The sequence below is a fragment of the Ursus americanus genome, chromosome 7, assembly GCF_024610735.1.
Source record: "Ursus americanus isolate L20-20 chromosome 7, mUrsAme1.1.p, whole genome shotgun sequence".
NCBI lineage: Eukaryota > Metazoa > Chordata > Mammalia > Carnivora > Ursidae > Ursus > Ursus americanus.
In genome coordinates this window covers 36022183-36046512 of record NC_142133.1, presented here as the reverse complement: position 1 = coordinate 36046512, position 24330 = coordinate 36022183, and the positions used below count along the sequence as shown (strand labels likewise).

The 24330-nt window shown below is 49.6% G+C and overlaps 1 protein-coding gene across 4 annotated transcripts in view; it reads left to right on the top strand.

Annotated features, from left to right (window-relative positions):
• Nucleotides 1–24330, top strand: part of TGFA (transforming growth factor alpha) — a 109201-nt gene that overhangs the window by 26925 nt on the left and 57946 nt on the right. For all 4 annotated transcript variants that reach the window (XM_045788213.2, XM_045788212.2, XM_087863506.1 and 1 more), the window contains exon 2: nt 8162–8215. In XM_045788213.2, the coding sequence (XP_045644169.2) occupies nt 8162–8215 (54 nt within the window). The remainder of the gene's footprint in view (nt 1–8161; nt 8216–24330) is intronic.

The window sequence follows — 24330 nt, the reverse complement described above, 5'->3', positions numbered from 1 at the left end:
CGGCCGTGTAGCGTGCTCAGCAAGTACTTGAATGCATGCCCGGGTGCCACGTTTCCAGAGTCGTTCGTCTCCGCCGAAATCAGAATGAGAACCAGGAGTTAGAGCTGTGTCTCTGGAGGGCCTACCATAGACGTGAGGAAGGAATTCCGAGGATCAGCTGGTTTTCCCATGCCCCATCTGCACACCCTCAGCACTCACCCCTCCACTCGGTTTTCAAGCTGGTGACCTCTTAGAGAAACTCAGTTCAACAGACATGCGTCAAAGACCTAACTAGGCATGAGGCATGGTGCCCGGTGGGGGGGTACAGATGAGCCGCATATGGTTCCTGGCCGCACCGGAGGGGGAGACCGAGAAGATGGGAAAACTTCGAAATTACAAGGCAGAATCAAATAAGGCCTGCTCTGAAGAAGAATTGATTATTTCTGACATTTGGGTGGCGCTTCGAGGGGCAATTCTGACTTCCACGGTTGGAGGAATGGGGAGGGACGTGCCAACCTGAGAGATCAGAATATTCCGGCAACTCTCGGTGGTAGCTCCATGCATTGTGTGTTTATTATGTGCCACTCTGTATCCCACACGTTTTCCATGGGTCCCCTCCCCCCATTTAATCTTTATTACAACCCTGTGCAGCAAAGAGCTATCTTCAGCTCTTTTTACAGCAGGGAAAACTAGGGCTCAGGCAGTTAAGTACCACAGAGCCACAGGGACTGGAGTCCGGACCCGGGTCGCGTGAGCCCATAGCTCCAAGCCAAGGGAGGGCAGGTCGTGTGCAGGGAAAAGGGAACTATGACAGGCAGCTGGAGTCCATGGGTCCAGAGGGAGTAGCAGGTGGAAATGGGGTTTGGGACCAGGTTCTGTACCTCCCATCTCTGCTCAGGACTGGAGACTGGGTTCTGTGAGCAGGAAGCCTGTGGGGAGTTGAGAGGAAAGAAGTGCTATGGTCCAGCAAGTGTTTCAGGAAACTCACCCTGGCAGCAGGAGCAAAGGTAAAAACGCTGTTGGCAGGCAAACCAGTCAGGCAACTATTGTGATAGCCCAGGAGAGATGATGAGGCCTGAACTGGGGCATTGGCAGTAGGGATGCAGCGGGGTGGGGGGGATGGATGAGATAGACGATGTGGAGGCAGGCTGCGGAGGAGGCCTGGGCTTGGATATGGGGTAAAGGGGAGGGAGGGGTAGACAGTGGCTCTCGGGTCCTCAGACCCACCTAGAAGCCAGGAGGAGGTGGAACAGGTCAGGGATGAGATGAGTTTATTTTTGAACACATGGTTTGAGGTACAGGCTTCTGGAGAGTGGTCAGGGTGCTGGAGGCATAGCGTCTGTGGAAACATGCGATCAGTATGGCGACTTTGGCAGCCCATCCTCATCTGCCTTTGCTTTCGTATGGAAGATTCTATTTTTCTCTGGCTATGTGTACTCCATTTTATTGCATTGAATCCTTGCCGAAGCCATGTGAGGAGTTGTCATCCTTATTTATGAATGAGGATGCCGAGGCTCGATAAGGTTAGATAACACACCCAAGGTCTCACAGTTGGGATGGCAGAGCTCGGATTTGAACCCAGTTCTGAGCGCAAGGCTCCTTTCTGCTCTGCCATAACAGACCCTGAGTCAGAATTAGAAAATGGTAGACCTTGCAGTCGAGACGCCCATCTGCTCATGTCTTCCTCCTTGACCCTGAAGGTTCATCCTGAATACTTTGGCTTTTTCCCATCTGCAGATATACTGAGATGGATATGGAAAATACCTATGAGCCTTCAGGTAACACTGGCTTATTCTCCATGATGTCATAATCATGAGGTGTTGCCTTAGACTCATCAAGGTGGACTTTGCCACTTACGGCCACCCCAGGGGTCATTAGGAGGGGCGGCGGAGAGTCCCAAGCTCACTGACCCAAGTGCATTCCCTCGTGGGTTGTGAGCTTGGAGTATGTTATCAAGACTGTGTTGAAAACGTAAAGATAGAAAGTGCTTGTTCAGGGGCGCCTGGGTGGCACAGCGGTTAAGCGTCTGCCTTCGGCTCAGGGCGTGATCCCGGCGTTATGGGATCGAGCCCCACATCAGGCTCCTCTGCTATGGGCCTGCTTCTTCCTCTCCCACTCCCCCTGCTTGTGTTCCCTCTCTCTCTGGCTGTCTCTATCTCTGTCAAATAAATAAATAAAATCTTTAAAAAAAAAAAAAAAGAAAGAAAGTGCTTGTTTAGGGTCCAATTTTGGGTCTCACTGTCTTCCGATATTTGATGTAAACGCCATGCTAAATTGAAGGACAAAATTACCATAAACCAAGCTCGCTGGCTGAAACAAGCACACGGAGGCTTTACTTTGTCTGATCCTTCTTCAAGGTGGGGATCCACCTACGGAGTGTTGGAATGGAGCCATTGTGTCCCCCCGTCCCTGGCTGGATGGCTGGACAACCCTGTATCTTCATAGATGCCTGGACTCTATGGACTGGCAGACATTCTGGCCCGACTCTGTCATTTAACGATAAACAGCCTAAGACTGAGAGAGGTGAAGTGATTGGCTAAGGGTGACGCCATTCATACCATCTGACCCTCATCTCCGGGCTCCCTGTGAGCCTGTGTTCCCTGTGTCACAACATATACCCGGCTTCTCTGCAGGAGAGAGGAGGAGGCGGTGGTCTTTTCTAGCATGTCTGTGTTCTTTGTACTTCACAGGAGAAGCAGAAGCAAAGTGGGGCCCACTGGACCTTGTGACAAGAGCTTGCAATGGCCGTCACTTATAAGCTAGGTGACCTTGGGCAGGTTACTTAATCTCCTGTACCTCTACTTTCTTACCTCCGAAATGGGAGCACGACGGTATCCACTTCCTGGAGCTTGCATTGACTCTCGAGCGAGACTGCAGGGCATGGAGTAAGTGCCCGAGCAAATGTTACAGCTGTTACTTAAAGCTGTCAGCCGCTGTGGTAATTCTGTGACTGAATCATGTCAGGAGGGAGCTCAGGAGACCAATCAGGCCCTAGTGGTTTTCCCTCCACCACCTGCCACTGGCATAGAAATGTCTTCCTGCTTCACTTGTTGCATGTCATGGCTCTGTTGGGGCAAAGGGGTCAGGACCTCACCTCTGTGGGTTTGTAGCTAAAAGCTGCCCGCTCCCTGCATCGCTGGTTTCTTTGCTGTGCATTGCGACCCGCCACCTGTTACAGGACACTAACTCTTTCAAATAAATTCTCTGTAAGGCTCTCTCCTTGGGTAGCAGGGTCCAACCTGTGTTTTAAAAGCAGTGTTCCAGATGCTGGGACCGTGGAAGAAAGAGCCCTCTGTCCCATAAGCCCGTCTGCCCAGGATGATTCATTCCCGTGTCACATATTTCTAAACTCTCCCTGCTATCCCCAGAGTATTCCTAATCCTGTCTGGCCAGTTCTTCCACAGATTCCTCTGCAGCTTTGCCTGACATCCTCTGAAGCAAGTGTCACTATGTCTCTGTAAGCAGGGACAAATGTGAATTGTCACCTCTTCCTTGGAGAGAAACCGTAGACTGTGAAGGCCATGCTCCCTACACAGGGGTGTTGGGGATGCGGGTGGCTACTTTCAGCCATGACATTTATGGGTGTTCTCGCCAGGGGCAAGCTCCTAGTTCCCGGTCCTACCAGACTCCCTCCTTGTCCTACCTGCAGTGCGTTTGTTCTCTTTTTCTTTCTTCCTAACCACTTCTTACCCTGAAACCAGCATCGTCCCGTGGATCAAAACCTCTTGCATTTAAAAATACTGATAAAGTCCTACAATATTACAGTTTTTGCTATGCACATAAAATCCTGCTGTGCTTGCAGGTAAATCTTAAATATTGGAATGCAGTTCATAAGGGAAGAGGCCTTAGAAGCCATACCAGTAGGTCCTGGGTCCTGCGTGACCTGCTCACACGCATTTTTGTGCCCACACAGTTGCCCTGTGCGTGTCCCTGTAAACCTCAGGCCAAACTGTAAGACTCTAAGTACCACCCACCACTTCCTGAGCTCCAGGCTGTGTCCCCTATGACCTTCAGGCTGTGTCCCCTATGACCTTCCAGCCCTGACTACAGCAGGAGAGAAAGGGGGGTGGATCCTGGCTGCCCTCCCCCCAGCACCCACATTCTCTTCTGCGTCTCTCCCCTGCCTGCATTGTTCCTTTACCCATGGGTCTTTTTTCAGCATCTCCTTTAAATCCAGGGTATCCTTTATCCAGAAGGATCTACAGAACCCTCTCGCCACCCCCTCCACATCTCCGTGACACCACAGCCTACCCTCTACCCTTTCACTCAGGCAGCCTGGCCTGTGGGAACTTAAAATGGATGAGATGTGGAACTCTGGATCTCTGGGGGGAGCAACGATCCAAACAGTGACTGGGTCAGAGCCGGGAAGCAAATACTGGCTGTCGTAGGTGCCAGAGCAGGGCAAGGTCAACTCCGCTGGAGTTGCCAGGGGCCTAAGGATGCTTCTCCCAGATCTGGGCACTAGAGCTGAGTGTCCCCAGAGGAGGTGGTCACGAGGCTGACGGGTGGGAGAGGATAGAGGGTGTCCCAATCCCATGCATGAGTGAAGGGCTGCACTGAGGGACTGGGATGTGTGGGGGGATGCTGCTCTGTGGCCCAGGGGAGATAGGGGCCTGGCACCTCTCAACAGCAGTTACCATTGACACATCAGTGGACAGGTTTCATGGTGGCTTCGGTCTGGGAATTCACAAGGTAAATATGTTAGCCTCTTTTTTGACATTCTTTCTGTTTGAAACATTAAGTTGCAAACAGCTGAATTACAAGCACTGCAACCCTTATCCCCCTTGAGGGCAGGCCTGGGTTTCCACTCCTGTGGTTGGGGGAGCCACTTTCACTGGTTTGCCCCCCCCCCCCACTACTTCCCCTTTTTTCTTTTTTGAAGTTCATGATCCAGGGATTCCCCTCTTTGGAGCTCCTTAAGCAGAAATATGCTGGCGAGAGCAGCCTGGAAGAGATTCCTGCCCTTGAGGGAGGCCACTGGTGGGGCCCCGTGGCAGGTGAGGGGAGCCTGTGGCTGTGGCCTTCAGGCCTCCATCTGAACTGTGTGTGTTCTTCCTGGAGCCACTGCGTGTGGCAGCTGTACCGTCTGCACACAGGTGCCCCAGGGAAGGATTGCCTGTGTTTCGGATGAGCCTCAGAGCCTACCAGAGCCACAGGTTTCTGGAAGGCCTTCACACAGCCTGGCTTTTGCAAGCGCAGCCGTGGGGCCGGCAATTTGGGCACCTGGCCTTATGCAGATTAGGCAGCTGGGGGTCTGGACTGTTCACACCCTTGCCCCTTGGCAGACCTGGCTCCTAGTGGGGGGAACTGGAGGCAGCAAGAAAGTTCCAGTGGATGCCTTCAGAACAGAGGGGTCAAGCTTTGCTGCTAGGCCTGCTGAATTTATTGTTCAGACTCATTTGGGGGTCGTAGCTGTTGAGACACACCTGCCCGTGTTTCATGACAGACTATGGTTAGAGGATGGTGAGCGGTGTGATGCTGAAACACTGTCCTGGGCACGGGCTTTTGGACAGCCTTGAGCTTAAACTTGACTGCAGGAGCTTAGGCAAATTCTTCACCTCTGTAAGCCTCCATTTCCTTGCCTGTAAAAACCACATGTTTCCGGAGGCTGGACCAGAAGGCAGGGAGGCTGGGAGGAGCCACATCATGGGTGATCATGACTGACTAACACATAAACCCTGAATGCTGGGCTCGGAACTGGTGCCTGTCCAGTAAGAGGCACCCCCACCTGGTGGGGGGGGAGGGCAGTGAAAGAGGTCTGACCCCTGTCTTTTGGTCTGGGACCCTCGGGAAAGCAGAGGCCTCACCTCTCATCAACAGAAGTTGCGCCTGAACCAAGATCGCAGGGAGCAGCTCAGGGCATTATGTTGTTTACTGTGGGATTTTGCAGGTATAGAAAGGAACTATTCTTCTCCATATTGCTCAAAACACCCAGTGTCTTTCATCTGTGGAACATGGTGGTTTTGCAAACTGATGAGTTCCCAGAATGCCTTTGTGAGCTTGGCAGCTGGTAGCTTGACTGGTGAGGAAGAGAGCGGGCGAAGTAACCTGCCCCGCAGCTGGGGGAGGGGCCCGTCCGCAGACGCCAGAGTCGGTGTCCGTCTCCGCGCTGTCCTGGTGGCAGTTGGACAGTATTTGCTTTCTTGTCTTGGCTTTGCTCAAGCAGCGGTTGATATGGAGACCAGGAACTGTACCGGCTCTGCTTTCGCTGATTGACAGGATATGGGTCCGGGGAGGGAGGTGGCAAGATAAGTCATTGGTTCGGGGACAGTTGGTGACAGGCCAACGGTGCTTCCTCAGAGTTATGCAAAGAATCCCCATGTTCTCTATGTTACTACGGGTCACTGGCTGACTTTGGCCCGGAGTGGTTTGTGGCAGTACCAGCAAAGTCAGATCATGACCGGTCCCCAGCTGGCCATGTGGATCTGGCCGTGGCAGGAGTGCCTCGCTCGGATGCTTGGCGTGTGGATTCCAAGGAACCCTTAAGGGCCATGCTTCCAAATGAGCAGCAAGAAAAAATTGCATGGAGGAAGGCGTTTGATTTCACCCACTTTCTCTCCTCGCCCGCTGCTCCTACTCTAGCCTCAGTCTCTGGTTTCTGGGCTGTGTAGGGGTCCTTGGGAAATCCATGCCAGACCTCCAGGAAAAGCAGGCTGCCGTTTCTGTGATGTTTCTTCTTTCAGAGGCCAAAAGGAAAGCCCTGAGCCTGATTGCTTTCCCTGTTCCAAATACATTTCTCCCCGGAGACTCCAGGCCTTCCGTGTCTACACCCTGAGTGGAAAGGGGGAAAGGAGCCCTCACAACCTGCATGCAAGAGTGTGTGCTAGTCGCGTGCGGTGGAGCAGTACCAGCCCACGACTCTGCTTGTTTTCTGTGCTGTCGGGGTCCAGCTGCGTGTGAGCGAACCCATAGGTGGCCCGGCCTGTGCACGGCCACTGGGCTATCTTTCTGCATTTCAGTTTTAGGAAGTCATTCTAATTTAGTGCATGCTGATTGCATAACTCCCAAGAGGTTCCTTCTTTATTGGAACTTTGCTGCTGTTTCCAGAAACCTCCGGTACTGTAATGGGAGGGCACAGAAAGTCATCTGCTGCTGGCAGGGGCATCTTCGTGAGCGTGCAGCGTCTGTCGTCTCACCGAGTCCCCGTGCTCACATGGGCCCCGAGGCTGAGGTCTAATGCCACGTGGTTGCAGTCTTGAAATTCTTAATAGTCTTACCTTTGAATTTGTAGTTCGTAAGTGAAGTCCAGTGGGACAACGGAGTGTGTCCTAGGGACTTGGAGCCTTGGCTCCCATGATCCTACTGACTGCCACCTCCCTGCCTCACCGCTGCCACACTCTGCCCCTGGCAGGGCCCGGACACAAGAAAAGTTGGTGTTAGGTGCGTGCACCTCACGGCCTCTTGGAACAGGGCGTGGTGACAGCTGTCCCCATCCCAGGCTGGCAGCTCTATGGCCTCTTCAGTGGGTCACTAGACAAGGGCAAGGCTCTCCCCTACCCCTATCCAGGTACCCGATGCATCCAGAAACAGACGTTGTAATACCCTTGGGGGTCAGCTGTCTGCCTCAGTCGGAGTCCTTGGGAAGAAGAAAGACCTGTCTAGATGGCCCTGCCCTGGCTGGGTCACGGCACATTGTCCAGCTGCTGGCGGGAAGGGAAACCAGCCGTGGCAGTCACCTGTGCACTTGCACACTCGCCCCTGCGGTGGCTGGTGGCCTGTGAGGTGCGGTGCTCAGCCTAAAAGGATGCTCACATCTCAGAGAGAGGCGGCATACACAGCGAAACAGCCATCGTGACACGCACAACAACATGAATGTGCTTAATGCTGCTGAACTGCACACTTAAAAATGGTGACGGCAGTAAATCTTACGTGTGTTTCTTTACAATTAAAAAATGTATACAGTATTAGAAAAACAAAAAAACTCCAGAACAGGTAGAGAGAGACCATGGAAGGAAGGTAAAAGCTTTATATTGAGTACCTTTAATGGCACTTTTTTTGCTGCTTTTTGAATAGGGGTCCCACATTTTCCTTTTGCACTGAGCCCCCCAAGTTATGTGGCCAGGCCTGCCTTTCGGCCTCTCCGTAAAACTGCCTGGTCTTTACCTTTCAAGGGGCCTGCCCTCAAGTCCTGGAAGCAGTTTGCCAAGCAGACTCTCACCTTTCCTCTCTTCTCCCCACGCAGGTCTCCTGTTGGCTGTGTGCCAGGCCCTGGAGAACAGCACGTCCGCTCTGAGTGGTGAGTCCCGTCCCCTCGTGGGGGATGTATGCGATGGATGGGAGCAGACCTCGGCTGGTGGGTGGAGCCTGCCCTCCGAGCCTCCTGTGGGGCTCCTGCCCTTTCCGCTCACACAGGGCTGTCCCCTGCGACCCGGCTGCCCTTCGCACCAGGGGCCCAGTTGCGCTCCTGAGGGGGTCTTCGTTGCAGGGCCCAGGGGGCTGCTCCCCCTCCCCGAAGGCTTGTCCTCTTTCAGCTCTGTCCAGACAGTCCGTGTGGGCAAGGGTGCTGGACAGTGGAGCCTACAGGACCCGAGAGCTCGGGACCACCCCAGTCTCCCAGCTCACACCATCACGTATCTAAAGAGGAGCCCAGGGTCCCGAGCCCTTTGTCTGCTTCTGCCTGGTGATCTTTGTTTCGTTATGTTATGGTTTATCTTGTGACACGTCTAGTAATATTTCCCTTATTTCATTTCAAAGATCCTAGATCAGCATACTGGGAGGTTTGGGAAGTGTGGAAGGGGAGCGTCTCCTGGCCAGAATACTGCAGAAGCGTCCGCTGTCACGTCGCGCGCTGTTAGCCTTTGTCTGGGGGCGCTCATATTTTTATACAGCCGTTAGTTGTGGTAAGGAGACGATTTTGATTCCCGCTTTTTATTTATTTTTTTTTTTAAAGATTTTATTTATTTATTCGACAGGATAGAGACAGCCAGCGAGAGAGGGAACACAAGCAGGGGGAGTGGGAGAGGAAGAAGCAGGCTCATAGCGGAAGAGCCTGATGTGGGGCTCGATCCCACAACGCCGGGATCACGCCCTGAGCTGAAGGCAGACGCTCAACCGCTGTGCCACCCAGGCGCCCCTGATTCCTGCTTTTTATTTTTTCATCTATTTTATTTTATCTTTTTATGTTTAGTTAGCCAGTGTATAATCATTAGTTTTCGGTGTAGTGTTCAACGATTCGTCAGTTCCGTATAACATCCAGTGCTCCTCACAACACGTGCCAGGTGTTGTGACTCCTGCTTTTTAAACTCGAGTTTTCAAGTTGTTCTTTTCTCCATGTTGCTGGAAAGTCTTGAAGTTTATCCTTTTAATGTGTCATGTTTGGGGCGCCTGGATGGTGCATTTAAGCATCCAGCTCTTGGTTTTGGCTCAGGTCACGATCTCAGGGTTGTGAGATTGCACCCCACTTTGGGCTCCACACACAGCCGGGAGTCTGCTTGAGATTCTGTCTCTCTCTCTCTCTTCCTCTGTCCCTCCACGCGTGCTGGCTTACTCTGTTTCCCTCAAATAAATAAATTAATCTTTTTAAAAATGTCATGATGTTCCACTAAGATGGACATGTGTAATTCAATGAAGCATTCTCTGTTGGATATTTATGTTGCCTCCAGGTTCAATTGCGATGCTCCCTCTTCATGCCTAGAAGCTTTTCCCTTCTTTTGGATTCTTTCCTCAGGGTATGTCTCTGGGAGCACGACTAAATATATTTATGACCCTTGTAACAAATTGCCAAATAGCTCTCCAAGTGAATTGAGCTAACTTTTATGCCAGCAGCGCATGAGTCTGCCAGTTTCGCTATTCCCTTGTTGACGTGGCGTGTACTCCCACCTGTTAGTGCGGGGGACCCCTGCTGCTTTGCTTGTCCCTGGTTATTTCAGAAAGGTGCATATGGCGGGGACGGGGGTGGCTCTTATGTATTCATAAATTCTCTAAACAAGCTCACAGTGTCCCTGGTACTTTGCCCTTCTCCCCTTCCACACCTTCCACCCTCCAAACACACTGGAGGGGAGGTTGCCACTCCCACTGGCCCCACACTCTCCCCCTTGGAGCGGTTATCCTTGATGCAGCTAATCCCTTAAGGTGTCCAAGCCACTTGGTGGCCCACGATGCCACAGAAGGAAATGCTTTACTTCCTCTGAGTTATGTGTGGCGAAAGGGTGTGCCCGTCTGAGAGCAGTGCTTCTGAGGTCCAAGACCTACCAGAGTTTCCACTTTTTAATTACCTCCCCCGTCACAAAGGGCTCGGACGTGAATATATTGGGGTTCTGAAGTGGGGGCATTGGTTTGTGACTCTACCACGCTGGTCTCAGAATTGCCCCGTCTCTCTTCCTAGGATGCATTTACCCCCAGGTGCCTTCTTAGCCCCCCCCCCCCCGGTCCTCACTGCAGGACCCAGTAGGCAAAGCGCCAGGTTCTTGGCTGAGTCACTCGCAGGTGGTAGGTTGCAGCGATGGCAGAGCTGATACTTCCATCTGGCAATGGCAGAGGCTGATGCAACCAGGTGCTCCTGGCCCGTTCACCCTCCTCCCCATCTCCATCCATTTGTACAGACAGGAGAGGCCTAGGGGTGTCCTGCCTGAGCCTCTTGCCTCAGGTTTGGCTCCTACCAGGGCCCCTTGGAGGTTTCCCAGTCTCTCCTGAGCAAACATGGGAAGACCTGCTGTATTCATCCCAAAATGACTTGCTGCACGAGTGACCAGCTTCTCTTCCATCTTTCTGGACTTGCTTTTATGAGAATGTCTCTGACATCAACAAGTACCTGATATTTATTCTTCCTCTTTATGATATATCTTCACAAACTCGTCACGCCCTACTGTGTTGCACGTTACCCTCTAACGGCCTGAGGGCTGCTCTGTAGCCCAGCGTGGTGGGTGAGAGAGGGGGCAGTGCCACGACTTCTAGCGTCCGGGGAGCCTCGAGATCCCAGAGCTGTGGAGAAGGGAAGTGGGCTGCCTGTCTGGCCTCTGCCTTACTGTTTGATAGGTCACTTAGCTAGGGGACTTGGGCCCCAGAGAGGTCGATGGAATAGCTCTTTGCATTTTTACTTATTCTCCACCCTGCCCCACTGGACCCAGAGAGGAGTCCAGAGAGGGCTGGGCGAGGGGACCGTCTACGTGGCAGGGATGGTGTCAGAGCCACCTCTCCAAGGGCTAGGGCTTTGCGACTGAATCAGGCTTGTTTGCCCAACTTCCTCTTCCTTTAGGGTGACCTTCATTCTCCTTGAAGATTCCTCAGGCCCTGGGAGGCCTTGACCACCCCCACTCTGTCCCTACCAGACATAACTGAAATCCTGTTGTGGGTGCAGTGCAAACTGGGGACCACCCCACCAGCCACACTCACCACCCTGAACATTGGATTGCGTACTGAACTCCTGCCTAATTCAATAAGTAAAACGATTTGTTACTGTGTACTATGGAAATCTTTATACACAGAAGAGAAATAATAGTAACATCAATCCCCGTACACCCATCACCCAGCTTCAGCAGTTAGCATCATGAGCCATTTTTCTTTCCTCTGTTCTCGCACCATTTTGATTTTCTTCCTTTGCTGGGATTTTTTTTTTAAGATTTTATTTATTTATTATTGGAGAGAGAGAGAGCCAGTGAGAGAGGGAACACAAGCAGGGGGCGTGGGAGAAGAAGAAGCAGGCTCCCAGTGGAGGAGCCTGATGCAGGGCTCCATCCCAGAATACTGGGATCACATCCTGAGCTTAAGGCAGACGCTTAATGACTGAGCCACCCAGGTGCCCCTGCTGGGATATTTTTAAAGCAAAGTCCATTTCACTTGTGCGTGGTACTTCTAGCTCACAGGTAAGGGTTTTTTTTAAAAAAACAAAACCGTAGTCTCATTACACCAACAAAAGCAACAGTAATCCTTTCTTGTTAGATCCTTAAATTTGGAGGGTGGATGATGCCGCATTCGGTGTTTCGTTTTACCTCACTTAATTTGCATTTCCTTTAATGTTTTCACCTTTTGCTTTATATTTCCTTTTGGGCGAACACTGTTTTTGTTAAGTGTGCTCCTTAATAGACCGGGCCACTGACTTGCACGTCTGAGTCCCTCCTAACCCCTTATGCCCTGGACGTGGCTGGGCTCCCTGACTAAATCCCAGAACGATCCGTTTGGGTGTAAAGATGGGTTGTTGTAGGACAGAAGCTATACAAGGCTTTATCCACGAATGTGCAAGTCTCTCCACTCTAAGGGTTGACAAGAATGAGAAACAGTGATGGACATAAGAAAGTTTGAAACATTCTTAAATGCTAGTCCTGGAGCACAGGCACACTCCGGATTCAGCTCTAACGTTTCAATGGAGCAGCATGGAGAGAAAATTGTAAACTCTGTGTGCCAGTGAAGGGTGGCGCATGAACTTGAGGGAACGTGGGGCTGATCCCATGTGGCTTTCTTGTGCTTTTGGAAAAAAAAAATTTCCATGATCTTATTACTTGAAAGTTGCCCTTGGCCTTTCTTGTTGAAGTTTCATTGTTTTCTTCTAGTCTTCCTCTCTTAGATCCCCAAATGTGAAGGGTAAATTATGCCAGAGGCATAGGAAACTGGCATTATTGTTGTCAGTAAATGCTTTTCAGACATCCACTTTGAGTGGGATACTGGAGAGACGCACGCCTTAGGCTGGAGGTCAGGAATCTGGGGATTGGGTCCAGCTGGTCTGTTTTTTGCCGAGCCCCTGGGCAAGCTGTCCATCTGTCTCCCGTTTGGGTCTGAGTCTCCTCATCTGTTGGACTCGAATCAGGAATAGCCTGTAAGATTTTTCACATGACCACTCTGATAACTTGGTAGAGATTGCTTGGAGGGCTTTATTGAGAGGGATTATGAGGCTGCCTTCAGGCTCTTAGGAAATATGGCCATGATGCATGGGTGATGCCTGCCATGGACTCTAGGTAGGGAAGCAATAGTGTGACTGCCGCGTATTTCACTCTCTTGGAGTCAGATGCTCTTTTATACTTAGGTTTGAAAATTCTAGTTGCGGGGACTATACGAAGAAGCAGTCCTTCTCCATCCTTGGGCTCAGGGAGCCCACCACACCGATGAAAAGATAGCATGGGAGCTCATAATGTCAGCCTCACGATGACCTAAGTCCACCTCCGCTGACTGCTTAGTAGGTGATTTAGGAAATAGTTGCTTTGGGAGTCGAGTCAATAGTGTGGGGGTGAAGACAGAAAATTTTTATCTGGTTGGTTGTTCATTTGTAAAGCCTGCAGAGAAACCTAGCTGGAGGCAGAATGACAGTGGCAGCAGCTCCAGCCTAGAACGTCTGTCACACCCTCCCGAAGAAGGAGTTATGACCTATCTTCAAAAGGCACCTTTTAATACCCCTTAAAAGGGACAGAACGCAGCTGGTTAAGTTGTTGGGTGGCTCCTTGCTTAACCCTCTGAAATGTTGCGCATTTCCCAGGCCGCCCATCTGGTTCTCATGTTTTCATGAGACTCAGTGTAATGGCCGAGGGGTGTGGTGAGGCCCTTGCTCAGACACCTGGCAGCAGGCTCTGGGCTTCCCTCTGCCATCTGCCTGGCTCGATCTACATGCCTCTTGAAACCTCTGAACTTCTCCTTCCTCTCTCCTGTGTCTACCCACCCAGCTGGAACAGGGGAGTGTTTGAAGGCTTGCTTCTGTGAGTGTCTGGGAGACTTTTCCGAGGCGGTAGTGAAGGAACATGGCTAAGATGTCATGTGATGGTATTCATGGAGAAGGTCACCAGGCTCACTGGCTCGGGGAGAGGGTGGTCAGATTTGGGTGAGGATATTGGGGTTAACTCTGTAGAGAGGGTGAGTTGTGGCTGGGGGTGCACAGAAGGAGGGAAATCAGATCAGAGGGAAAAGTATTTGAAGGCGTTACTTGTTTGGGAAACAGGTAGAACGTGGGTCTGCCAGCAAGCAAGAGATCTGTTTATTGCTCGTCTCACCTAACAAAAGCTTTTCAGAACTGCAAACTGCTTCCCCGTTCCATTGTCTGGAGTTTTCCCACGTGGAGCTGAAGTCATTCTAAAATTAGAAGGCTCACGTGTTCTACCCAGGTACACGGTTCACTGTTCCAAGTATGTGTCTGTAACACAGGAGATGTGGGAATGCCTTGGTACAGGAAAAAAGTGCATACACCTGTGTATGCTGGGACTTTCTTGCTTCAGAGAATGTTTGGAAGAACGTGGAGCCTCAGGAAAAAATGAGGGATTCTTTCCTTTCCTCTCTAGGATTTATCCTTGTCATCTAGTTCCTCATTTCACCTTCTACTTTTTGCAAAGGAAACCATGCTGGATGAGAGGGAAGGTTGCTCAGGGTAGCAGACAGGACATAGGATGTGGAATCCATGCTTGTAATTCTGACTCACGAGCTGTCTGACCTTAGTAGAGTTCTTCAACACCCCTGAACCTCAGTTCCCCATCAATGAAATTAGGCAGTATCTTCTCAAACCGTGAGTCACAAAATCACTTTAGTGGGTCAGAGCCAACATTTTTAAAAAATGAGATTGGACAGCTTAGAGAATTCCAGAGTACATTTTATGAAGGAGGGTCAAGGAATGATTCATGATATTCTTGTTTTAGTTATGAATGGACTCCTACCGACTGGCACTCTGCACCATTTGCTTGTATAAACGTACCTGTATTGCACTCTCTATCATTTCCAGGTCTGATTTCTTTAGTGTAAGAACTTAGACATTTAAAGTGCCATAAATCTTTCTAGACCTAAACATTCCCCCTCCACGTATACCTAATTTTTATAGTTCTCTTGTTCACCTCTAATTTAAAGCAGTTCTTTTCATCTATTCACCTTTAACAAGTCTTTCCAAAACACTCAACTTATAATAGAAGCAACAGCTTAGGCACAGATATTTCATTAGTTTATGTAATATGTAATTACATTACTTAAATACGTAAATGAGTACAACCAACGTAAACAGGTTTGGGAACAAAACACAAATGTCCTCTTGGTAAATACACAGCTTAACTGGTAAAAACAGAAATGGGCTGGTAAACCAGACTAGCCCACGAACTCAGTTTTGCATGCTGAGGGCACTGGGCTTGATGTTTCCAGGAGAGAATGGGATTGAGTAAATCAGGAGCTTGGTTTAGGTTGAGCTCAGTTAAGAGACCGTCATTCGTCTTTGAAAGAAGCAAGGCAAGTGGCACAACTTGTGAGTTTTTCAAAAATCAAGGCCAATAGACACTGTTCTCCCACTTTTTAGTTTTGGACATTTATTTAGCACACATTTATTAAGTACTGCCTCCTCCCAGGTACCCCAGGGTTACACATGAGAATTAAAGAAGCCTCTGCCATCAGAAGGCATAGGGTCAGCGGATAATATGGATGATCTTTACATCCCAAAATAAAGCATAAACATAGACAAAGCCGTGATCTATCAGGATGGATGTCCTTGAAGAAAACACCTGCTTTTACTATATTCAGACTTCCAACCTACACTTTTTATTCTTTGTTAAATTGGGTCTTGTTCCCTTTTTTTTTTTTTTCTGCGTCTACTACGAGTGTGAAGACCACTGCCAGCCATCACTCCAGAAAACCGTCAGCATCTCTGTGAAGGGTCCCGCTGTTATTGTGAAGGGCCCCAGAGGAGCTTGCCGAGGGAGGACTTCAGTCACGTCAGTGTAGAATTCAGTCTCCTTGGAGGGAAAAACAAGAGGCTCCGGGTCAACTAACAGTGGGGAAATAGTGTGAACTGTAGCCTGTTACTTTCTATCTGTAGTCACATACAGAACAGGATCAAGGGCTTTCCACTGGGCGGTCATTGCAAGATGAGGTCTGTGTATGCTGACTTCCCCAACAATGTCATTATTCAGGAGAGTGGTTCTCCAACATTTCGTGGGTGAAAAATACATCCACAGGGGCCAAGGGTGCTCATTTAGTATCTCAAGCCTAGAAAGATGAGTTCATTCTTGAAGGAAGCAACATTGAACTTGTATCAAATTCCCTGTTTTGATTCAGCAAGCCGTAACAGTTAAAAACAAAGATAGCAGAAAAGTTTTGGATGGTATCTATGTTTCTGAAAAAGGAACTGTTCAGCAGGCCGATGAATAAAATCTAGGTTGTCCAGCTACAGAAACATGCCAGATGATTCCTCAGACTTAGGGTATTTTAAAGATGCAGTAAAAGCCGTGTATTGTTTTGAGGGGGAAAAATTGCATCTTGCTCAGTGTGGCCCACGGTGCTGGGCCGGTTTTCCGTGCGACTGGTTGTTCTTTGGACTCTGCCAGGCACCCCATGTTGCAAGAACAGAACCCAGCTACACAGCAGGATAGGTAAAGAGGGGGTTGATTTTTAAGGAATCGGGCCTCACAGAATCCCTGGAAATGCTGCCCAGGCTGGCCGTGAGGTGTGCAGGAGCCAGAGAGACTGTAGGGATCTCAGCTCTGGCTATATTGTGTACCCTGTACCTACCTCGAAGAGAATTCTGTACCAACTCATCCCATCTCTGTGCCTCTTTGCTTAGTCTCCAGAGAGAATCAGATTGGTTTGTCTTCCTTGTTCAGGTGATCTCTCAGATGCTGTGGCCACGTTGGGAAGAGAATTATCTCTGGCTAATGGGAATAGAGGTGATTTTCATTTCCTTTGTACTTTTCTAGTTTTTGGCCATATCGGTAATGAGCATATTTTAATACTATAGTCAGGGAGAAAGGGGTGGGGGCTCTATTTTTCAAAGGAAAGAAAAGGCAGTCGCTGCTATCTGCCTGCAAGTCTGTCAGCCAGTGTGGGTTGAGCGCAGGCACTCCTGTCTTGTCCAGTGACTGCCGCGGTCACTAAGGCTCAGGTGGCGCTGCTATTTCTGGAACACGGGGACCTGCCCTCCCGGCCTGCTCGAGGGCTGCCTGGTCCCTGCCGCTTGAAGCACACACCTTGCTCCCCTGCACGGCAGGTCCTCCAGGGACTGGCTGTCCGGAAAGATGGGCCCTGATGCGACAATCACCAGTTCACCTCCCACTTCTGGGGTTGCTTCTCCAGACTCTTCTCTAATAGCCCTTTGGCTCCTAGATCTTGATCTACTTTGCAGAAACTCAAAGTGCCTGACACCTCTGGGTTTCCACAGAGAAGTTGGGCCTTTCTGGGCCATGGGGTCGGTCTCTGGAATGTGAGTATTTGGAACTAGACAAGCTAAGTTCAAATGCCACCCGTGCCACTTACTAGCTGTGAGACCTTAAGTAAACTCCTTAACTTCTCTGTACCTCAGCTTCCCTACTTGTAACCTAGGAATCTAGCAGTACCTGCTCGTAGGGCTCTTCTGAAGATTAAGAGCTTCTGCGTCAAGCTCTTGGAGCCGTGTGCGCATACAGTAGGCGCTCCAAGTGCTAACTGCCGCTGCCGCCTCGCTTACTGGGTTATTGGTGACGTGCATAGTGTGAAGCGAGACCTGTGTCTTCATGCTGCTTTATCGCCTCAGTTCTGTCCTGAGGCAGTGTCGGCGTGCGGAAGAGCCATCCTGAGGACACCTGAAACTCAGATTCCGTGGCCCCGAATTCTGCGCGTGTTGTCTTTGGCCACGCTGTGCGGAGGCCCAGTGGGAGGAAGGCGGTTGTGCACGAGCTTGTGGGCTACGGAGCCTTCTCCTGAGGGCGAGGACGCGTCCCTTCCTGGGAACCCTTGCTCCTCCTCAGCTGGACAGTGCTGATTCTGGAGTCTGCGATATGCTCCTCTTCCAGAACCGACTTTCTGGTTTTTTTATTTAAATTCAGTTAGCCAACATACAGTGCACCATTAGTTTCTGATGTAGTGCTCAGTGGTTCATCAGCTGCGTGTAATATGCAGTGCTCATCCCATCACGTGCCCTCCTTCATGCCCATCATTCCCCAGAGAGCTTGCAAAACAGCCTCAAACAACCTCAGAACTCAGCCCACCACCTCAAAAGATCCTCGTTCTCATTAGCTTTGCAGGCATGAAATGATGACCCCGACAGCGTTGTTTTCTGAGGGTCCAAGCCCAAACCTCCAGCTTTGGAGTTTGGAAACCACCCAGAGGGTCCAGTTAGTTACCACAGAAGGGCCCCCTCGCTCTTTTTTTTTTTTTTAAGATTTTATTTATTTCACAGAGAGAGAGACAGCAAGAGAGGGAATACAACCAGGGGGAGTGGGAGAGGGAGAAGCAGGTTTCCCGCTGAGCAGGGAGCCCGATGCAGGGCTCGATCCCAGGACCCTGGGATCATGACCTGAGCCAAAGGCAGATGCTTATTGACGGAGCCACCCAGGCGCCCCCCGCCCCTTGCTCTTCTAATCCAGCCCGGCTCACAGGTCCTCCTCAGCGGGCTCTGCAGCTGTTTGATTTGCTGGCCCTTCCGAATCTCTCCTCTTAGCTTCCTGACTTGAAGGTTATGACCCTACTCCTCTATCAGAATGTGTGGTGGGAGGTGATTTCTCACATCTGGACCCTTTTTCCACCAGGCTGCACTGATTCAAATGTTTCCTAAATACCAAAGCGCTGAACAAGGGGAGAAGCGGGTAAGATGACGTACAGAGGCCTCAGTCTGCGCACATGCTGCTGCCACGGAGCCCGGGGTTCAGAAGGAGGACATTTTTCTTCCCAGCTGTCACTTGGCAGCCTGGCTAGGAATCTCTTTTTCTGGGCCTTTTTCCATCCTGACTTTGAGGTGCTTGGGATATAATGAACATCTCTCCTTGCCTTACGCAGTAGGTCTCAGATGGCATTCTTGGAATCGTGAAAGTGGAAGGTGTTAGATCTTACTATGAAATCTGCCACAAATGACTCTTCCTGGTGTTCTGAGGCATGACAAATGGAAATATAATCGTGAATCACACAGCACTTCATGGGAGGCTCTCCTGTTAGAGAAACACAGCCCCGCACAAGTGAGAGGCTCTAGAAACCTAGGCGCACCTCTAACCCAATGATAACCGTATTGCAGTTGTCACTGCAGGCAATTTCCCAGGGATTTAACTCCAGGTTAGTACTTCCCAACCTTTTCCAGAATAAAGACCCAGTTTGAACATCGAAAGGGTGTGATATGCCACAGGGAGATATCATCTCACACCTGTCAGAATGGCTACCATCAAAAGACAAGAAATAATAAGTGTTGGTGAGGATGTGGAGAAAAGAATGAAATCTTGTCATTTGCAACAACATGGATGGTCCTGAGGGTATTATGCTAAGTGAAGTAAGTCAGAGAAAGTACTGCATGACTTCGCTTATACCTGCAATCTAAAAAACAAAACAAATGAACAAAATAAAACTCAGATGCAGAGAACCAGATCAGTGGTTGCCAAAGAGGAGGGCGTAGGCAAAATGGGAGAAGGGGTTCAAAAGGTACAAACTTCCAGTCCTGAGTAAGTTATAGGGATGTAATGTACAACACGGGGAACAGAGTCAATAACCTTGTATTATGTGACTTTGGTGAGCGGGGACACTAGACTGACGTGAGTGTTTCACGATGTACACAAATATTGAGTCAGATAGGTGCTTCCTAAAGGAATCTTTTCATAGATTTCTCTGAAATGACTGCTGTTAGGCTTATGAAATGCAGAGGATTAAACCTGTAGGACCCCAAGGTCACGAAGTCCACATGGCTGAAAACTCAGTCCTCCCTGTCTTCTGCGCAGTGCTCCCCATTTGCTAGCCGCCTGGGCTGTCTGTCCAGTGGGGATGGTTTCTAGGTTAGAAGTTCTCACATTATTCTCTGAGCTTGTGCTCTCCTTGATTTCAGCTTTTCATTAGCAGGTGAGGGAATTATGCCTTTTTCATCTACTTCAGTTTGGCTTGATGGAGAGATGCTTAAAAATGAAGATCAGGGGACGCCTGGGTGACTCAGTTGATTAAGCACCTGCCTTCAGCTCAAGTCATGATCCTCAGGGTCCTGGGATTGGGCCCTACATCAAGCTCGCTGCTCAGCCTGGGGTCTGTTGTCCCTCTCCCTCTGCCTGCTGTTCCCGCTGCTTGTGCGCTCTTATGCGCTCTCTCTCAAATAAATAAATAAATACCATCTTTAAAAATGAAGATCAGATGAATCTGGTAGCACGCCGGTGGCAGTACGGGCTAGAGCCAGACAGCCAGGGTTCAAGCCTAAACTGGGCCCCTAGGGTCTGAGCTCCGGCGAATTCCTTAACCACTCTGTGCCTCCGTTTCCCCACCTGTAGAGTGGAGACAACCACCAAGCCTGCTTCATAGGGTCATGATGAGGACCCAATGAGATGACATGTGTAAAGTATTTGAAGTGTGCCAGGTACATAGGAAGTTCCTTTTGTTTCGATTTAGAGAGAGAGAGTGAGAAAGCAGGAACAGTCATGTGAGAAGTGGTATCCGAAATAGGAAGATGGCCTGAGCCAGCTGGTGGCAGGGACGTGATTAGAGTTTGAGGGCAGGGCTGTGGCTGCAGCAGGGTCAGCCTCACAACTTCGTGCTCAGGGGCGTGCCCTTGACACCAGCAGGTCAGGCAGCCCCACTCGGCCGCTTCGAAGTGGTGTTATGGAGCCTGCCACGCCAGTAGATGCCAAAAAATGCAGTTTTACTTTCCGAACTACAGTACCCAACGCAGAGGAAGCAGCCTGCCCCTTCGGTGACAGGGGAAGCGTGGGCTGGTGCGCTCTATTCTGAGCAGGGAGATTTAGGGGTAACAGAGGGAAATGGGAGAGAGCCACCACGCGGAACGGCTGGAGGCTAGCCAAGGCACCAGAGGAGAGAAAAGGAAGGTTGAGAAGGTCTTGGCTTCCTGTGCGAAGTGCCCAGCACATGTCACAGGACCCCAGAAGTGAAGGTGGCGTGGTCAGTTGCTTGAGGACTTCGCATTCTTGCTCGGCTGCATGGCAGCCCTTAGACACTGTTGTTGCAAGTATGAACCGGCTGCTCTCACTTCATGGGCAGGGTTCAGGGAGACGCTGGTGATCACATGTGGGGACTATTTATAGTGATTCATATGAGAACAGTGTGCTCCTAATTCCCCTTTTACTTGAAACGATTTAAGAATCTAAGTGGGAGCACAGGTTCGAGATGCCTAAAGATAGGGTAATAATTAGACAGTTAAACTGAGAGTGTACCTAATTGAGGAGCCAGAGCTGTTGGGATTCAGTGGCTCAGGATTAACCATCCAGGTGAAAACACGGAAGAAAAGCGTACCTTTTCAAAAAAAGAAAAAATAGTTCTTTGGCACCCTTGAGAAAGGGGATATCATACTGAAGGGATCTTTGGCCCAATTCGAGTTGAGTCTGTCTTCCTTTGTTTCTGTCGGTATTCTGATGTCAAGAATATTTTAATATCCTTGCGATTGAATGTGAGGGCTGACTGCAGAGGGCTGTGCTGGGCATCAGAGACAGACAAGGGGCAGTCCCTGCCCTCAGGGCCCTTAAGTGTGGAGGGGGGGGGAGCAATAGAACGGCAAAAGGTTACTTGAATTAAATGACTTCCCCCCAGAGTTATAAATAGAGCAGTGTCAGGAAGGGCCAAGCACAGGCTGTGCTCTGCCTGAGGGGACTGAAGAAGGCGCCCTGGAGGGTGTCTTTAATGTGTGCTGTACCACCTAGAAGGTCTTCCTGTTCCGAACCATTTCAGCAATGACTGGGGGCTTGAGGATGTGTTTAGAGCATCCTGATTGGTTCAGAATCTGGGATCTCTTATCTGTGAACCGTGGAAAAGGGTATGGCCTCTAGACCATTATTCAACAAGTTAGGCAATGTTTTTTTTTTTTTTTTAAGATTTTATTTTGAGAGAAAGTAAAGCGACAGAGAGAAAGCATGTACAGGTGGGGAGGAGCAAAGGGAGAGGGAGAAGCAGGCTCCCCGCTGAGCAAGAGCCCGACGTAGGGCTCGAACCCAGGACCCTGGGATCATGAGCTGAGCAGAAAGCAGATGCTTAACCGACTGAGCCACCCAGGCACCCCGAATTTAATATTTGTTAAGGATTCTGAAATGCAGTGAAATGTCTAGGCCTCCTGTTACCCGAGTACACCTTGGTGTGCCTTGTGCCCCCGCTGGCCTCCCTGAAAGGATGAAGGACACTTTTGATTAGGATAAAGCGGAGGCAGCACCAGACAGCCTGTTCTCATTGAGCTGAGCAGGTCTTGCTCCCTGCTGGTCACTCTTCAAGTTAAAATTATCAACCTTGGTAAAGAGTGTTGGGACTACAGAGCTGTCCAAATACTTCCTCTTGTAAGAAGTCTTCAGAGGTGTGTTTTTGCCCTTAATACTGCAGATTGACTGACTTTGTTGAACTTAGCTTAAGGAGTGCAATGTGTGAGTAAATATAATCCCCTGAACCAGGATGTTTTGGGGAGAGGGCTGGGACAATGATATTCTCAAATATCACTGTATTTTTATTGCTGTTCAGTGGCTTATGTAGTTAAAAAAAAAAATCTGGCACAAGGAGGATACTGATTCATGTTTTCTTTTTAGGTGAATGAGTGCCCAATGCTCACTGTATCCTCCTTGAAAAAAGTGTGTTTTTTTGTGTTTTCTTTTTTTAAGTAAGCCTCACACCCAACGTGGGGCTTGAACTCGCAACCCCGAGATCAAGAGTTGCATGCTCCATTGGCTGAGTCAGCCAGGTGCCCCAGAAAAGTATGTCTTTAGGAACCTCTGGCAGCTGCCTAGAGTGGCCACGTTCAGTACTGCAGCCACAAGTGGCTATGGAACCCTTGTGGCTAGTCCAAATTTAGGTGTGTCAAAAATATCAAATATACACCAGACTTGGAAGACTACTTATTCATTCTTCTTTTTAAGAATTCTCTTATTAATGTTTATATTGGTGGTTTATTGAAAAGACACTATCTTGACTCTATTGGGTTAAATATTCAAATCAGTCTCACTCTCCCCCACCTCAAGGTGGCTTCTAAAAAAGTGTAAAATCTCCTATCTGGCTCACATTTATTTCTCCTTGAGAGCACAGTTCTAGAACCGTGTGGCACCTCGGTTCCCTCTCACTTTACTTCCCTCCATCATGGGGCCTTCCCTGAATGCCAGCCCTCGGGCCCTCTCCCCATCTCATCCCGATATTTTGCTGCAGCCCAGCTGTCTGATGCTTTCTTGTAAAGCTGTACCTGTGAAAACGCTCTGGCTTGGACAGTGTTGACCTGTCCTTGACGATCTAGGCCATACATCTCCCCTTTCAGAAAGCTGCTCTGCCTCTCTTTGGGCAAAATGAATTTATTCCTCTTCTGTCTCCGTCCCTTTGTTTTTTAAATATTTAGTATTTCCCCCGCTGCCTTCTCTTTTATGGTAAGCTCTTTGAGGACAGAGAGGCTCTGTCTTCTTCATCTGTTTATAAGGTAAACACTTAATGCCTAACAGAGGTGAGTGCACATCAGAAGTTGAACAAATATATGAATCCTCTTTCTCTCTGAGCTTGCCAATTTCTGTATAAAGACCGGAAACACGGGGCACCTGGGTGGCTCAGTTGGTTAAGCATCCGACTCTTGATTTCAGCTCATGTCATGATCTCAGGGTCATGAGATAGAGCCCCATGTCAGGCTCCATGCTCAGCAGGGAGTCTGTTTGAGATTCTCTCTTCCACTTCCCCTCCCCCCACTCTCCCTCTCTCCCTCTCTCCCTCAAAATTGTAAAAACAAACAAACAAACAAAAAAAAAAACCACACACACACACAAAAGACATGAAACACAAAGTTAACACAGCATTGGGCTTACTTCTAAAAGTGGAGGCGGCAGGCCGCTAGCATGAGAATCCCCTAGATGCTTATAAAAATTAATAGCCCCAGACTTCACTCCAGACCTACAGGTTCAATCAGGAAATGTTAGGTTGTGCTGCAGTGACAGATGGCATTACCTTAATAGCAAAAGTTGAATTCTCAAAGTCCACTGTGGGCCCTGGGTCACTCTCCAGGGAAACTGACGATTCAGATTAGACCTTCATAGGAGCGAGGGGGGTATAAGGTCTAGTGCTCGTTATTGACACTTTTACCCAGATATGTGTCGCTTTTCAGTGTTCACGTTTCATTGCCTGAAGCACTTACATAGCCATTCTAAACTTCCGGGGGTGAGGAAGACCAAGCCTTCCGTGTGCCTAGAAGGAGAGGTATGTGTATATTGCTACACAAGCTTAACGTGCATCTCGAAGGTGAGGTCCAGGCACCTACATTTTTAACTCCCTTGGTGATCCCTGTTCACGCTATAATTTGAGGACCATTGGGAAGGACAGGAGTTCTCAACCTTAGCTGCTCATCAAAATTACCTGGAGACTTTTTAAAACACTGATGCCCTGGCCCTGCCCCGCCCCTGGAGATCCTAATGCACAGGGGCTGGAGGAGAATCCAAGCATCAGTATTTTTTCAGTCTTCGTAGAGGATTCTAGTATGTACTACAGGTGGAAGAAAAAGAACAAGGGCTTTGAATCCTGACTGTGATGCTGACTGAGCGAGCCTCAGTTTGTGTTATCTGTCAATAGTAGTGAAGA